Raw genomic sequence first — 16,923 nt, 5'->3', positions numbered from 1 at the left:
CCAAGTAAACTCAAAGATAATAATCATGATGTATATGTTAAATATATGTTTAATATAAGCAACATTATACATCATATTCAATTAACTACAAAAAATAATTAATTTGTAACATTTTTTATTATTATTTGGAACAACACTAAATTATTTCTTTCAGATGCACGAAACAATTATTTATAAAATTATTTACTAACGAACTTAATTTACAGATTGGAAGTATGTAAATCAACATCAGTCAATAATGCAAGCATAGTCATCCGTTATCTCTAGTAGAAAATGTTAAATAAATAAAAATTATTATTATTTTAGTTTTTTTTTGTACAAAAAAAATCAAATGAAATATTCTACGTTATATTTTCTTAAAATTGATCGTAAATATTATCTAAATATTTTTCATCAAAATTGAATCACAATATTTTTTTCATAACAAATTATTATTTTTTAAGACATTTGAAAATTTTTTAATTATAGAAAATTAGAATCACTAAAAATAATTTTTTATAAATTATTTTTTTTACAACTTTCAATATACACAATATACAAACAGGAAACAATACAGAACAGATACACAAATAATTATTAGATAATATCATAAGTTTATTTCGTATTATTATAAGACATGGTATAATAATACTTAGTTGACTTGGACAAATTTAATGATTATTTATACACTTTTACATGAAAGAAGTTTGAATTAAATTTAAGCTTAAAAACTTCTTTCTAGTAAAAGTGTTTCTGTAGGACGGAGGATGGGATGAGGTGGAGTCTTCTTAGGGGAGGAGGATGGTATGAGGTGGAGTCTTAGGGGAGGAGGATTAGTATCTAAGACTCCCGTGGTTATATAGCTCTAGGCGATAATTCCATGGTTTTTTTTAGATTATTGTATACAAATTTTAATTGATTAAAATGGATCGGAATTAATCGTTTCATTTTTAACAATAACCCCCCCCCATATATATATATATATATATATATATATATATATATATATATATATATATATATATATATATATATATAATGTACACACACACACACGCGCGCGCGCGCGCGCATATACCATGAGGTAAATAAAAAGGCGCGTTTTTTCTCTGTTTACAATAATGTTATGATTTGTTTAACTTTATTTAAAATTTAAAATTTAGATACTCGGCGCGCTACTGCTTGTTTATCCGCGCGCATTCTTCCTCATCGAGAGCCCGTGTCAATGTGATATATTATGATGACGTCAATGTAATATATTATGATGATGTCAATCGCCTGGTGCGGCACCTTGCTTACGTCTTTCAAGATGATAACGCCATCGGCTTTGTTGTTTCGGCCGATTTGCTTTAGTCGCGCAGGCGGCGAGAGGGTTTTGGGGTAGCTCCGTTTACGGATTTTTACGGTTTTTACGGGTCCCCCACTTCTCTCCGTCACCGCGGATGTCGACCCATATTTACCGGGCCGTTGCTCGCGCTCGCGCTTCCCTCTCGCTACTACGTCCGTCGGCTTGATCTCAGACTCGAGTTCGCATGCTTCTGGCGGGTCGCTTATCGCCTTCACCTCTCAAGCATCCTCCGGTGATCGAGACATCTCGTCGTCCCCCTCTTCGTGGTCTTTATCATAAAAGATCTTCATTTCTTTGGCCGACACCAGCTTTTCCACTCTTCCTTTTTTATCGGTCAGCTTGAATGTATTCGAGTCGAATTGGGCCGTAATCGTATATGGGTCTATGCACGGAAAAGCCAATTTTGCCGTGATGCCTTCCGCCGCAGACAACAATACGTGTCTCCTATTGGCGACGTCGCCAACCTTGAAAGTTGGCACTAGTCAGCGGGCATCGAAAAATGCCGCTTAGTGATCTTGCGACTCGCCGGACAGGGCCTTGCCACACTCGTGCAGAGCTGGCAGCTTGGCGAGGCAATTAATGCTTGAAATTGTTTGATAAAATATGATTTTTGTTCTCTTTTATATAATTTTTAAATATTCTTGCTTGTACATTACTATTCTAATAAAATAGTATTTGAAAATTCCAAATTCTAAAACTACTCTTTTGACTGAGTGAACTACAGTATTACAGCATATGTTTAAAGAGACCTAACTACTTCAAAATCAAAGTTAAAGTAATAATCAAAAGAAATAAAATTATTCGATAACATATTCAATAAATGAAGAAGGTGGTTTCTCATTTTTGTTAAGTAAACAAATAGGACAGATTTCCTCTGTCTCTGACACAGTCTCGTGGCATAAGGGACCTTCACGATAAATACGCCCAATTTTGGGCGCATTCAACCACCTCTGGTATTCTTCATTAAAAGATGAGTAAGACTCCTCTTCCTCAGAATGAGAGTCTTCCTCTTCTTCTTCAGAAGCAGCTTCTTCAAGAAGAAGCTATTCATCAGAAGTAACCTTTTCTTCAGAAAGAATTAGCTCTTCGTCCGAAGCACCGTCTTCTTCAGAAAAAACTTCATCAGAAGTTTCTTCGTCAGATTCATCTTCTTCAATAACTACACCTTTGAACTATATAAAAAACTTTTAATAAATTATTTTGCCTGAGAAAATACTAAAAACTATTTACTTGATTGTTTTTTGGAGTTTCCAAGTTATACATATTTTGTTTTATAGCGTGATACTTGATATAAATATTCAATAAATACAATACTTTATTCAATTTATTTAGCAGATCAAATATTAAAAATACTAAGGATATGATACTGGAAAATGTTTGGTAGTTTGAGGTTGTTGTAAATAAACATTAATGAAAATAAATATAGATACATATACACTCTAAAGAGTAAAAACAGGCGCTAGGAAGAATAAATATTTCGATTTATTCTTTGGAAAAGTATAAATCATTACTTTTATACTTTTGACTAGGGCAAAAAGAATAAAAGGTACAGTTTATTCTTTTGTAAAGAATAAAACGTAAAGTTTAATCTTTATAAAGAATAAACCTCGCATTTTATTCTTTTGTAAAGAATAAATTTCGCAATTTAATCTTTCATAAAGAATAAATTTTTACTCCGTCATTTTAAAAGAATAAATGTCGCAATTTATTCTTTTGCAAAGAATATTTAATCTTTTTCAAAAAATGAAATTTCGGTCCTCCATTTTAAAAGAATAAATCGCACGATTTGTTCTTTCGTAAAAAATAAATCTAGCCTTTTAATCTTTTCTAAAATATAAAATTTGCTACAAATATTTATTAATTATTTTTTATTAAATAATAACCTATATTATTATTTACTCAAGAAAAAAAAAAAATTTATCATATAAAAGAATATGATATTTTATCATTTTTGTATTCTTTAAATTCATGTTATTGTAATATTATTTATCAATATTAAATAAATTAATGTAATTTAAATTAAAATTTCTAATATTTATATTGCAATATAGTATTATTATTATTGTATATACTATATTATTGCAATACAATTGTTCGAATATTAGTTTAATATGCGAAGAGAGAGCGAGAAGGTTCGAGAAGCTTGTCACCTTAAGTTCAAATTCGACGGTTTTCGCTAGCCCGCACGGCACCAATGAGGTTGCCATGGCAACGCGCGCTCGCTCGCTCCTACTCTCTCTCTCTCTCTCTCTCTCTCTCTCTCTCTCTCTCCGCCTGTTTCGCGAGCGGTCTTCTGCCGCTTTCGCTGATTTGTGTTATTCAGTTTTCGTATTGCCGAAGCGCTGTGAGGACTCGCCTCACAGTGTCGACCGTTAAACAATATCGTTTGTTAACGCGTCGGTGCTCTAACACTCTTCTAATACTCTTTAATTTTCCATAGTCAATACATTTGTAATCACACTCTTTTCTTTTCAATAAACATCAATAGTTTGACGGTTTACATAGTATACCTTTTCATCTCAAATTTAAAGAGCGTGTTATTATTTTCACATTAATTGTTTTGATTCACAAGTCTCTATCAAAGTCGAGAGACTATAAACAACAATATTATTACATTTTATAACACAAAATAATTTATCAAAAGTATACTCAAGACTTGACTTTTAACTTAAATTTGGGGGGTTGGCGAGCGGAGCGAGTTTATTTAACAATAACCATAATTTTATATAATTTAATCATGTCATTTAATTATGTAAAATTATTGGTGATTTTTATACAATAAAATAAAAAAAAATCAACGCACCTAAAGTACATTGTATTATGACTCTAATACAATACGTTCGACAGTACCACTTGGGTGGTGTGGAAAACTGTCATTGTAACTTTAAACCGATGTATCGATTAGAAATTTAGTGAGGTTTTGATCTTTACATTTTTTATGGAGGGACAACGGAGGGGGGTGTAGGGATAGTGGAAGGAGGTGGAGGTAAGTGGAAGGGCAAAGTTTAATCAAAATACCGTTATTTTTTAAACAATTTAACGTTATTAAGTGGAGGGGAATTGGAGGGATAGGTGGAGGGATCGGTGGAGGGAAGTGGTGGGAGGGTGGGGGGTGGAGTGGATTTTGAGCCTTAAAATAACGTAAATTTTGAAACAATTTTACGTTATTTAGTGGAGGGAAGGTGGAGGGGATTTTCAATTAAAATCACGCTTACAACTATATAATATAGGAAGATATACGCAGCCAAGCCAAATTCGAGTCACTATCCATTTTTTAAATATTGATTAAAATGTTAGTTTATTTTTATTTGGCCTGTTTTAAAAACGCAGTTTTCCAAACTAATATAAATATTTTGATTGTATTTTATTAGTAGATTACTAATATTTTACTTTTATAAAAGGTAATTATTCAAACATTTGAAATAAAAATTTTTGTTTCAGAGAAAATATGCCATCTCATTTTAAAATCAAAGAATATTGTCCGCTAGTTTTCAGAAATTTACGGGAAAGGTTTGGGATTGATGACGTGGACTATAAGGAATCAATGACAAGGTATGATAGAATTTTGTCTACCTGTGCTAGATTAATCTCAAAAATGCTGTATTTTTTCTTCTCTTATATAGTGATTAAAATTCAGGCTCATTACTGGCGTGCTTTGTTGACCCATACGTAAGACAATGTGTCTTTTTAACGGATTCATCTCAGTAACATGGATTGTGAATACAAAAATTTGTTAAAGATCTGAGCTTTGAAAAATGTTTAGTAAAAATTTATATAAAACGCATTTTTTACACGCCTATCAATATATTCTCTCATAAGATACACGACTGCGGAGTAATCTACACGATATTAATATTCTTTATTTTGGAAAACGATGTTTTCTGTAAATATCCTTATATTTCTTTAAAATATTCTGCAAAAATTAATTTTTTAACATCGATTGTAATCTCTGCTGATAAACACATTGATTCATCTCAGAAATTGTAACTTAATAATTTGTTTTGGCAAACTTTAACAATAATCATTAGCAAAGTAGAGTATGTACCCGGCTGAAAGTAATCATATGAGAGCTCATATGAGCCATCATATGAGATTATCGACCGAATTCTTATATGAGGGATCATATGAGCTCCCATATGTGCTCTCATATGATATATCGCGATTTTTCATTAGCATAAATAACCATGTTACTTTATCGCACGTTCTAACGTTTATCAGATTTCTTTTTTATTACTACTGCTTTATAAAGATACTTCTAGAATTTAATTTTAAATAAATATTATATTGAAAAAAACTTAGACTCGAGGAGAGTTGAACCCGGAACCTTAAGATTACGAACCAAGCGTCCTAACTGCTCATCCATCATCATCTCTGATATCTTTGATTCTAATCTTCATTATAATTTACGCGTTCTTGTATGTTTTATTTATTATTACTCGAATAACATTTTGTTTATTTCATTATAAGACGAACTAATTGTAATTATAATAGACTAATAATCAGTAAAACATACAAGGACGTGTAAATTATAATGACGATTTGAATGAAAGATATCAATGATGATGACGGTTGAGCGGTTAGGACGCTTGCTTCATAATCTTAAGATATTAATTAAGGTTCCGGGTTCAACTCTCCTCGAGTTCAAGTTTTTTTCAATATAATATTTAGTTGAAATTAAATTCTAGAAGTATCTTTACAAAGCCGTAGTAATAAAAAAGAAATCTGATAAATGTCAGAACGTGCGATAAAGTAACATGGTTATTTATGTTTATGAAAAATCGCCATATATATCATATGAGAGCACATATGAGAGCTCATATGATCCTTCATATGAGAATTCGGTCGAAAATCTCATATGATGGCTCATATGAGCTCTCATATGCTTACTTTCAGCCGGGTAAAACATACGTATCTGTTATTTAAAACAGACAAATTTAATTTTGTTTTTTCATACACTATATACACTATATAAAAATGCTAAATGAAAATTTTTGGATGTGGTCCAGACCAGATGATGTTGAGGATAATCATGATAAGGACTATTTAAACGATATGATATACATGCGTTTTTGTTTGTTACATTTGATGTATATCCGATGCTCTTTCTCGAGGATGATGTCCTGCCGATCAGGGTGTCAACGTGGCATCTGGACATCGTCTACGAAAGATTTGATTTTTTTTCTTCTTTCTGAGTGGCTTAATGATAATGTTTTTGGTTATCAGTTTTTGATGGAGTTAATGTTTGCTTTAATCTCTATACCTAGTTTAACACTTCAACTAGAGAGATATGTTTTGTTTGAGAAAGTTTGTTTCATGATTGTGTGTGTGTTCTGACAGAACCAGTGTTGCCTTGTTCTGTTGATAGTGTTTTGGAGTTTTAGGTTTTGGTTAAAAACTTTATTTGTGGGAGTGTGTGTTCATTTTTTTATGGTGTGTTGTCTGTTTTAGTGGTTTATAGATGTCTGATGCATTCCACGTCAATATTATTGTAGAATTTAGAGTCTTACTCGTACATTATGTCTTTTAACATTGGCACGTCAGCTCTTTTGTGCAGTTTCTCGATTTTGGGGTATTTGTCAACCGATAGTGCCATTCTGAATCAGCGGTTTTGTTGTTACGTCCGGCGACGTATTGCAGTTGCGCAATATTGCGAAGCCGAAAACTCAAAATCGATGAGTCAGAGAAATATGTAGAACTAGTGTACTCTGTATACTCCGCGCGATCAATTGTGTTTGTACACTCAACCTGGACTCTTTGGACGACGCTCCTATCCGTCGATAGCAGAGTTACCAGTCATAAGCCGCGATTTCGGTCTTTATAGAAAACTTTGCTTTGAATAAATCGTGAGAATCAGCCAACTACAAGTGTCCTTTATTCGAATACACCCATCCTGTATAAGCCTGACTACAGCACAGCAGCAGCGATTCAGCCCAAGCAGTTAAACGCAAGTAAGCAAGGATAAATAAATAAAAGATCGAATTTGCGACTTAACATTGGTTCTGGTACGAATCGAACGCTAGACGTTTGTAAAAAAATAAGTAAAAATGTTGCTAACAGATAAAATATATCAGTGTGTTATACTAAAAAAAAGTAATAATAACAGTGGTTCTAATAAGAACATAAAACATATATAAATGCAATGAAAGCAATTACAAAAGCAATTGAAAAATAAGTAAATACGAAAAGTGACAGTGTTTCAAAGCCTTATAAATCAAGTTTTTTGCCTAGTGCGAGTGTAACCCTTTTCTCAAGTTTGCTTAGTAGCAACATTCCCCTAGATGTGCTAAAAGGGCGGTCAGTCTTCTTGACCCTAAAGCTCGCTGAAAAGCGACATATCCTGTGATCTGCTTAAATAGCGATTACTCATATTCTAAAAAGCACATAAAGGCACGAAAATCCTCTAGCCAATACGGTCTATGAATGGATTTATAAACTTATATCTAAATAAACGAAAATAAATAAAATCTAAAGAGTACAAAAACAATCAGAAAAATAGAAATATAAAATCGCGAGTTTACAAAAAAATTTAGGTAAGTGACCTGCTTGCGCTCCTCGGCGATCGCGCTTACCTTACGCTGCGGTGTCAGCAAGGTGACGGAACGCAGCGCGTGAGATCTATACAGCGCTTCGGTCAGTTTAAAAACCAGGTCGATTAAAAATATTCGAAACATATGTTTAGCAATTAATCTCGTGCATTTTCCAATCTGCCGTGTAAATAGTGATTTATTTATCATTATAAAAGCACGTATTTCATTCAATAAAGGATAATACTAGTGTAATAAATACAGTAAAAAAGAATAATCACAAAAGAGGCGGTAGAAAAATATTTTTACGGAAATTATTAAGTGAAAAATCTAAATTATTGAGGAATTAAGACAATTAAACAAGAAAATAGATTCATTTTTCCGATCGCAGGAAGTTAAGCAGCCTAAAATAATAAAAATTATCTCTCGAACCACGCTGCTCTCCACTCCGCGATCGGGCGACGAAGCCGGCGGACCATATAGAGTTTTTCTTCAGATCAGATTTATTTGTTCGAGAGTTTATTTGTTACAGTAGAGATAGAGAAGAAAGATCAATTTTTCCTATTTGTTGGTTTAAGAGTTTCATGAATCATTTTGACGAAAGATTTGTAAAAGATAAAATAGAGAGGAGAATATATGTGGGAAGAGGACGTCTAGGCTGGGCTAGAGACTGGACACTCTTCTCTTGAAAATCACTTTATTCTCTCCTCTCTCTCTCCAGCTCGACCGACTCGTGCCGTGGTCTGCGGAACACCACTCGGCGTCGGCGCTCGCTCGCAGCATGGCTGCTCTCTCTCTCTCTCTCTCTCTCTCTCTCTCTCTCTCTCTCTCTCTCTCTCTCTCTCTCTCTCTCTCTCTCTCTCTCTCTCTCTCTCTCTCTGCAGTCGGGAGGTGCTGCCACCTAACGTGGGGCACCTACAGTACTCCCCCCCGAAAAGGAAAAAAAACTGAAAAGTATTTTTATTATTTTGATCGATGAAATTATGACGGAGAGAGATTACAACATTTTTTGTGATTGCGAAGTGTCAGTAGCTGGAGAGCGTTTACAGAAGTTATGATTAAAACTAAAGATATTAGAATCTGAGATTACAATATAACGATTGTGTAAATTCTAATGGTAACAACTCGCGGTATGAACTTATTAATATGAACTTAAAGTATTTACAAAGTCTTTAGTAAAGAGACAGTATTGTCTAACGCTCGTAGACTAACGCCGTGTGTAGCGAGATCTTGGCGAACGTGCGTCGGAACATTGATTCGACAGTTAACAAACTTAAAATCCATTTGTTCGCAGGCGTGAATCGCTCCAGCTAAGTTAGCTAGGTTGATTACTCGAGTTCTTTTCTTTCCCCACGTATTGTTTATGAATACTTTTAAGATTTGTTTAGGACCAGCACTGATGAGTGCATTTACAATATGGTAGTTGTAATTTATCCGGATCGACCGTAATTGAGGTAAATTTGAAAGAAGTAACGGATAATTGAAGTCCAAACCTAATAAGTTGAACTCGACTAGGTTTGGCGCATTGTCTATGATGTCTGTAACAAAATCTTTGAAATAGTCGTTGTTTTCGAGATTGAGTGTTCTGAGAGCATTCGTACGCAAGAATACTACTCGAGGAATGATCTCAGTACGGAATACTTTACAAGCTGAATAATTGAAGTTAAATGCTTCAGTGACATTGGACGGAGAGAAAATTGACATAATAAGATCGACTGTGTGTCTCTTTCTACCTTGAGAATCTGAGAAATTTAATTCTGCAAGGTGTGTATTGTTTTTTACGAAGTCGAACAGACGTTCGATAGGCACTTCTTGGCAGTTGTTGAACGATAGAGAACGCAGAGAATTGCATTTTTCTCTGGTTAAAAACTTAAGCGATAAATTTTTGTTATTTACAAAGCTCAGCGATTCCAAGTTGGCCACTGTTAGAAATTCGTCGCACCCACCTGGAGTGCTGCCCAACGTGAGCTTGTTTATTGCAAAACTGTCCGAGAGTAAATCGAAAGTTTTCTTAGAGACAGTGACAGCTGATAGGTTCATTTCGCGCAGACGAAGATACTTGTCGGGAATGGGCCTGTGGCTGACGCAGCGCCATAACAATTTGTTAATAAACGGAATTTCTATTATATTGAGTGAAGTATTGAATGAAATACTAGTGAATTTGAAGTTATTGACATCCTCAAGCATTCTATTCAGACCATTGGGGTGAGAGTACCGATCGTAACAAGAGTCGAATGGAAGTGCTGTGCCATGGAATTGGGGGTCATCATGGCAAGCTGTGTAAAGATTTAGGAAGTTATTGTAAGTAAGATAGTGAGCTAAGTGTTTGATCACATCTCCACATTGTAAAATGTCTACAAGAGGAGTGGGAAGAAGCGTTAATTTGTTGAAAGCGGGCTGAGTGCTCGGTAACGGTTCTTGCTGAGTGAATTGATCGGGTCTCGTTTTGATGTATGAGACTCTGCCTCTAGGATCTGTGAAAGTCAGTTCTTTTTTACAAGATTTGATCTGAATAGCGCATGAGGATGACAGCAACTTACAAGAAATGACCGCGACGGAGCCCTTTCTTGTATTCTTAAGGCTATCTATGGAAAAATCGGTGCACCCTTGTGCTGACAAGCATTCGTAGAGCTTTTTCCTAGTAACGCGATACAGGATGTCACGCAAGAAAAGTCGCAATACAGGTTTGTTGTTAACGAACAATTGAGGAACTTGAGCATCTTGGATGACCGGAAAGTTTAACGAACTCGCGTATCTGGTGGTGAGTGCTCGTGTTTCGCGATGTTCGAGGGCTTGCTGAAGGAAGACTTCGAATTGCTCGAGGTCTAAATCAACTCGAAAGCAATCCGCACGCAGCTGCTCATCGGAAGAGGCATTTCTGTATGCCTGCAGCTGTGTTCGAGCTTCTCTGACCTTGTCCATGACTAGACGTTTAAATAATGATTATTAGATAAATTAAATAAGTAAAGAGCTTGAGAGGACTTAGTCGCTACACCCCAGCGCAAATGAGCTTGACTAACGTGAGAAAATTTCTCGTAATGTGTTAACAATGTATACTAAATCTAATTTGTTCTTTGGTTGAGTTTCTGAAACGAACGTTCTGACTTGAGGTTTACGAGCGAAAGAGATTCGTTTCTTAGAAGTCTCGTTTTGTAACAGAATCGAGTCCGAATGCCTATTCCTTTTTAAAATGTTCGGCACGAACTTCGTACGTTTGGGTGTATGAGGTTGTGGGGAAGGAATAGGGTGATCCACCGGATCAGTGGTGAGGGGTGTTGGACGTGTGTCGTCTGCTGGTTGAACGCGGTTGATATCCGTCGGTGAAGGAATCCTGATCGGTTCAGGAGTGGTATTTTCCTTAGTGCCGTCGGGATCATCTTGCAGGATGAACGCGGGCTTCACCCGTTCAATGTTGACTGTTTTGACAGTGCCATCCTTATCTATGTTAAAGGTGTGGTTCGCTAGATTGCGCGAAATTATTTTGTGAGGGCCAGTATAGGGCCGCGTCAATGCAGATTTAATAGGTTTTTCCTGTAACCAGACGTGTGTACAGGTATATAAACCTTGATGTGTGAATGGCTTGGTGGCTGTCTTGTGATTAACTGGAACTGGTCTCAGTTGTCTCATGTAATCGCGAAATTCGTTGTAGAAGACATGAACGTTCGGCTCTTCGTTGGTGAAGGGAGAGAAATCACCGGGAATTCTCATTGACTTGCCGAAAACTAAATCAGCTGGACTAGCATCGGTGTCTAAGCGGATGCGCGTGCGTAGTCCAAGCATGACTGTGGGCAGTAAACGAACCCAGTTTTGGTTGTCTCCGTGGCACATGAGAGCTGACTTGATGTCTCGGTGGAGACGCTCCACCATTCCGTTGAAAGCAGGATGATACGACGAGGTTCTGATCCTGTTGATTCCTAGGATCGATAATAATTCTGAAAACAATTTGGATTCGAACTGGGCACCCTGATCTGTAGTGATCGTCGTGGGTGAACCGTAACGACAGATCCAGTTGTCATGAAAAGCACGAGCTACCGTAGCCGCAGTGGTATCTGTAATTGGTATTGCCTCTGGCCATCTCGTGTAGCGATCGATGATGGTGAGGAGATGCGTGTAGCCGTTGCTGTGGGTGAAGGGGCCTACAAGATCCAAATGGACGTGATCGAATCTAGCATCTGCGAGAGCGAATTGCTGGCATTTTGTCGTGGCTCTGCTGAAGAGCGTAGATCAAAGGCTTGTGATCCGTATAAATTTTAAATTCTGCTCCTTCAAGGTAGTGATGGAAGTAACGAATTGCTTCATAAATTGCCGTTAGTTCCCTGTCATAAGTGGCGTATTTCATTTGCGCAGGAGAGAACTTCTGCGAGAAGAATGCCAAGGGTTGCCAGGCATCATCCGAGCGTTGCTCGAGGGCCGCTCCCATTGCGGTATCGGAAGCATCTGTGATGAGGCGCAGTTCAGCGTTTTCACTGGGAAAAGCTGTGAAAGCTAAGTTGATGAGATCCTCTTTGCATTTGCGGAAAGCATCCTCAGCTTCCGGAGTCCAGGGAACTGGGCGTTTGTCTTTCTTCTTGGCACCTTTCAAGAATTCATTAAGAGGGCGTTGTGTCTCGGCAGCGTGCGCGAGTAAACGCTTATAGCTGTTCACAAGACCTAAGAATCTTCTTAATTCTTCGATGGTCCGTGGTAATGGAAATTCTAGAATCGCCTTAACTTCCTTGGGTTAGGTTTGAATCCGTTAGGCGTGATGAGGTGACCCAGGAAAACGAGTTCTGAAACCCCGAGACTGCATTTCTCCAGGTTTACCTGCAGCTCGTACTCGTTGAGGCGATTGAGCACTATGTCTAAGTGCTTCTGGTGCTCTTCTTCAGACGTGGAAGCGATAAGAATGTCGTCTAAGTAAACGAAGACAAAGTCTAGGTCTCCCAACGCCGAGTGAATATAACGCTGGAAGGTTTGTGAGGCATTTCGAAAGCCAAAAGTCATAACTGGGAATTCATAAAGTCCAAAAGGTGTAATTATTGCCGTCTTGGGCACATCTTCTGGTGCTACCGGGATTTGATGGTAGGCTTGGCGTAGGTCTAGGGCCGAAAAAATCTTCTTGCCGTGGCAGAAGGTCATGCAATCATGCATGTGCGGAATCGGATAACGATCCGGAACTGTGATTAGATTTAATTTGCGAAAGTCGCCGCAAGGACGCCATTGGTTGTTTTTCTTCAGCGCCATATGAAGTGGACTGGTCCATGCACTGTTGGAAGGCCGGCAGATGCCCAGCTCGCACCATTTCCGAAATTCCTTCTTCGCTGCCTTGAGCTTCGCTGGAGCGAGAGGATGGGCTCGCTGCGAGACTGGCTGGCCCTTGGTGACAATGTGGTGAAAAACTCCCCTTTTCTTGACCGTTCTGAACTGGTCAGGGCCAAAGACTTGGGGATATTTGTTCACGATGTGTGCGTATTTATGGTTCGGAGCCAAAAAGGAAATTTGCACTGGCTGCACTGACTTGACGAAAGCGGGAGCGTGCGTAAACTGATTTCCATCTATCAGTCTCTTGAGCTTGAGATCTGGCAGAAGATGGTAATGCTTCAGGAGATCGGCTCCTATGATTGAATGTGGAACATCCGCTATGGTGAAGTTCCAAGCGATTTTGTATAGTCCAACTCGCGACGTTTGACGCCATAAATGTTGATAGTAGAGCCATTGACCGCATAGAGCTTGAGGTCAGCTGGCTTACCATGCCAATTGTCTGGCTTGGGGACTACGGAAATGTCCGCGCCGGTGTCTATCAGGAAGACTTCATTTGAGAGATTGTCTCTCACGTGGAGACGTGCGGTGAGGTTGGACCGGCTGTCAGTCTCCTCGACAGCAGGATTCTTTAGTTTTCCTGTTTGTCCGTTTCTTTTGGCTGCCTTATCTTGTATTCCTGACCGGGTCCACGTTTCCAAGCACACGGCAGCTGACAATTACGCGCTTCCTTGCCAAATTGCCGATGGAAGGTGCAAAAGTTTGTGTTGTTGGAATAGCGCGGCTTGGATTTTGATCTGCCCGAGGTCGAATCGCGTCTATTCTTTGAATTAGTACGCGACCTGTTGTGATGCTTGTCTGGTCTAGAACGACCTTGCTGTTCAGGATTGATTGTCTTCTGAAGTGCAGCTAATAGTTGTTCGAACTTGTCGACCGGGTAGGCGGCAGGCGGCAGGCTGGTTATTGTCCCTCAAAGCACTGATGTTGTGTGACTGTTGAAGGATGTCGAAGGCCATATCTGCGCTTTTGACAAGTTCTGCTTCTTCTTTGTAGTTCCAAACCATTAGTCGTATTTGTGCTGGAAGACGGCTTTTCCAGAGCGAAATTACTGTATCTCTGGGCACTCAGTCCTGCGCTAGGCTGAGCAGTTCAGCGAGGAAGTCTGATGGTCGCTTACAACCAATTTCCAGACCTTTGAAAAGCCTGTCTAATTGTTGCTCCGGAGTCTCAGCATATTTATCCGTGAGAATTTTTTTTAGTTCCTCATATTTGCAGCCTCTAACAAGAGTGTTCATCTTGTACTGGAGCTCGTGATGAATGTCTTGACTCAAGCGTGTGCCGACGAAGTTGAATTTGGCTTCGTCGTCATGGACGTTGTGAGTCAAGAACAGATCTTCCAATTGCTTGAACCATCCTTGAGGATCGTGTTTGTGGAAGTTCCAGAATTGTAGATGCTTGGTGCTTGGTGCCGTTGGAAGGCAGTGTGGCTGTCCAAGCGTGGAGTTTCCTTGAAACTGATTTCGTTGTTGGAAGTCTGCTCCTGAATTGCTATGTGAAGCAAAAGGTAGGTCAGGCTGAAAGGTGTGACCAGTTGAGGGAATGTTGCCGAAGACGTTGGGCGTCCAGCTGGAAAAACTGTAGCAGGTAGTGCTAGCAGTTGTTGTCGTTGCCATTGACGAGCTTGCGAAGGTCAAGGTCGTATTCGTTGACGCAACGTATGCGTGACACTTCGACGAACTGTTGCGATTCGCACACACAGTTCTCGGCATCAGAGCCGCTTCGTAACCAAGATGGCGGCTTTGCGGTGAAATTTCGCTCGCGCGCACTAAATTATCTGAGTGTGAGATTTTCGCACGTCTCGCCACACACGACGCTACAATTCCGCCACTACTGCTACTGATGAGGAGGTGTTGGTTGGGTGGACAAAAGGCGCCGGTGTCGATGGCTTCACGCAGAAGATTTAGTCCATCGGCGAGGGCTTCCACGTTGTGCAACGTATAGTTGCGGGGAGACTATACGCGCCGGCGTGCCTGCACGCGTATAGCTCAAAATGGCGGCGGGTCGCTAGAACTTGTTGCTGCCGCCCTCGACACGAACAGACGTGTATCGAGGAGATCGACTTGGTTATCGATAGTACTCCGCGTGCGCACCGGCGTGCCAGCGTGCACACGGGAGTGTGCGATGTGCGTGAAGAATGACGCAATCGCAAAATGTCTTTGTCCGCGACGTGCGAGACAAAGACTCCGCGGCTGGAGAGACTTGCCGAGATGTGCGTTTCTACTTCTCGTCGGCGCTCGTTGACTCGTCGTTGAGAAGCCTGCGTCGGGGTCACCAATGTGGGAAGAGGACGTCTAGGCTAGGCTAGAGACTGGACACTCTTCTCTTGAAAATCACTTTATTCTCTCCTCTCTCTCTCCAGCACGACCGTCTCGTGCCGTGGTCTGCGGAACACTACTCGGCGTCGGCGCTCGCTCGCAGCATGGCTGCTCTCTCTCTCTCTCTCTCTCTCTCTCTCTCTCTCTCTCTCTCTCTCTGCAGTCGGGAGGTGCTGCCACCTAACGTGGGGCACCTACATATACAATTATTTGGACCACAACTTTGCCAATTTAAATCATTCCAAATCATTCAACCCGAATTCCAATAAAGTACAAAGGTAGAGATTTCAGAAAGAAGAGCAATCAAACCGACGACACATACAAGTTATAATACAAGGTAAGAGACAAATAAATATTCAGTGGTTCAATAAACACTCGCGACAAAAGGAGAGAATAAAAGAATCGATCGTGGGAGCGAAATGCATGACGTGACCATTCATGCTTTTTGCTCGATAGCTGTATAGTTGTCTGTACACATCAGACTCGTTAAAATAAATAATATTTTCGAGGGAGATTTATCTATAATATCCCGTAACATAGGCTGAATAAACTTTTATAATAAATGAAAATATAACTAAAATGAGAGCACCAAATGAGTGACAATCAGAAAAATCCACCAATGCAAAAATTAACAAGGAGCGTTGTTCGAAACAATCCGTCATTACAGAATCAGATAATAATTCCTAACAATCAAACGCCATTTTCGAGAAGTAAGAAAATAATTAGATTACCGCCAGAAAATAATACAACTGCACAAGCAAGAGACGAAGAAGCAGTAACCAACACTGAAAAATTAAATAATACAATAGCTAAAAATATAGAACAAATAGACCAAGAATTAAATTCAGAGCAGACGAACGAAGAGAATTTCACGGGGGCAATAAAAAAGAAGATTTCAAGGCTCAACAAAGCCCAATTAACTATTAATATACCAACTACACATAATAAACAGGAATCAACCGAAATATCTAGAAAAGAACAAAAAGTAGCAGCAGTAACACCAATAACACCATTGATAGCGATTAGAAAAGCAGAAGATTGGAGATTCGATAATAGTTTGAAACAGGACATATTGTTGATAGACATCGAAGGCTTTAACGAACAACCAAGCCTAATCGGCAACCTAAATAATTCACAGAGTATATTTAACTTCAATTTTAATTTGGACAGTATAATAGATAGCACCATCGTGGTTGCTGGGTCAGGTACTCAACAACAACAACAACAAGCGCCACAGCAGTTACGGTTATCGCTAAAATATGTAGCGAATCTAATACCAGAAGTTGACGGAAAGTGTATGTCGGTTAACGAATACGTAGAAAAATTAAAACATGCAAAAAACATGTTATCGAAGACCGATCAATCAAATTTAATTCCGATACTAAAAATGAAACTAAAAGGCGACGTATATAGGGCTATGTTAAATGCACAAATTAATAATATTCAAGATTTTGTCCAA

The 16,923-nt window shown here is 38.7% G+C and overlaps 1 protein-coding gene across 1 annotated transcript in view; it reads left to right on the top strand.

Moving 5' to 3' along the window:
- LOC100116347 (phosphatidylinositol 5-phosphate 4-kinase type-2 alpha) overlaps positions 1–16,923 on the top strand; it is a 246,197-nt gene that overhangs the window by 36,059 nt on the left and 193,215 nt on the right. The window contains exon 3 of the mRNA XM_031932831.2: positions 4,769–4,879. Coding sequence (XP_031788691.1) covers positions 4,769–4,879 — 111 coding nt within the window. The remainder of the gene's footprint in view (positions 1–4,768; positions 4,880–16,923) is intronic.

The sequence above is a fragment of the Nasonia vitripennis genome, assembly GCF_009193385.2.
Source record: "Nasonia vitripennis strain AsymCx chromosome 5 unlocalized genomic scaffold, Nvit_psr_1.1 chr5_random0002, whole genome shotgun sequence".
Taxonomy (NCBI): Eukaryota; Metazoa; Arthropoda; class Insecta; order Hymenoptera; family Pteromalidae; genus Nasonia; species Nasonia vitripennis.
The sequence above is the reverse complement of the archived record's forward strand: the minus strand, read 5'-3'. Positions and strand labels throughout refer to the sequence as shown.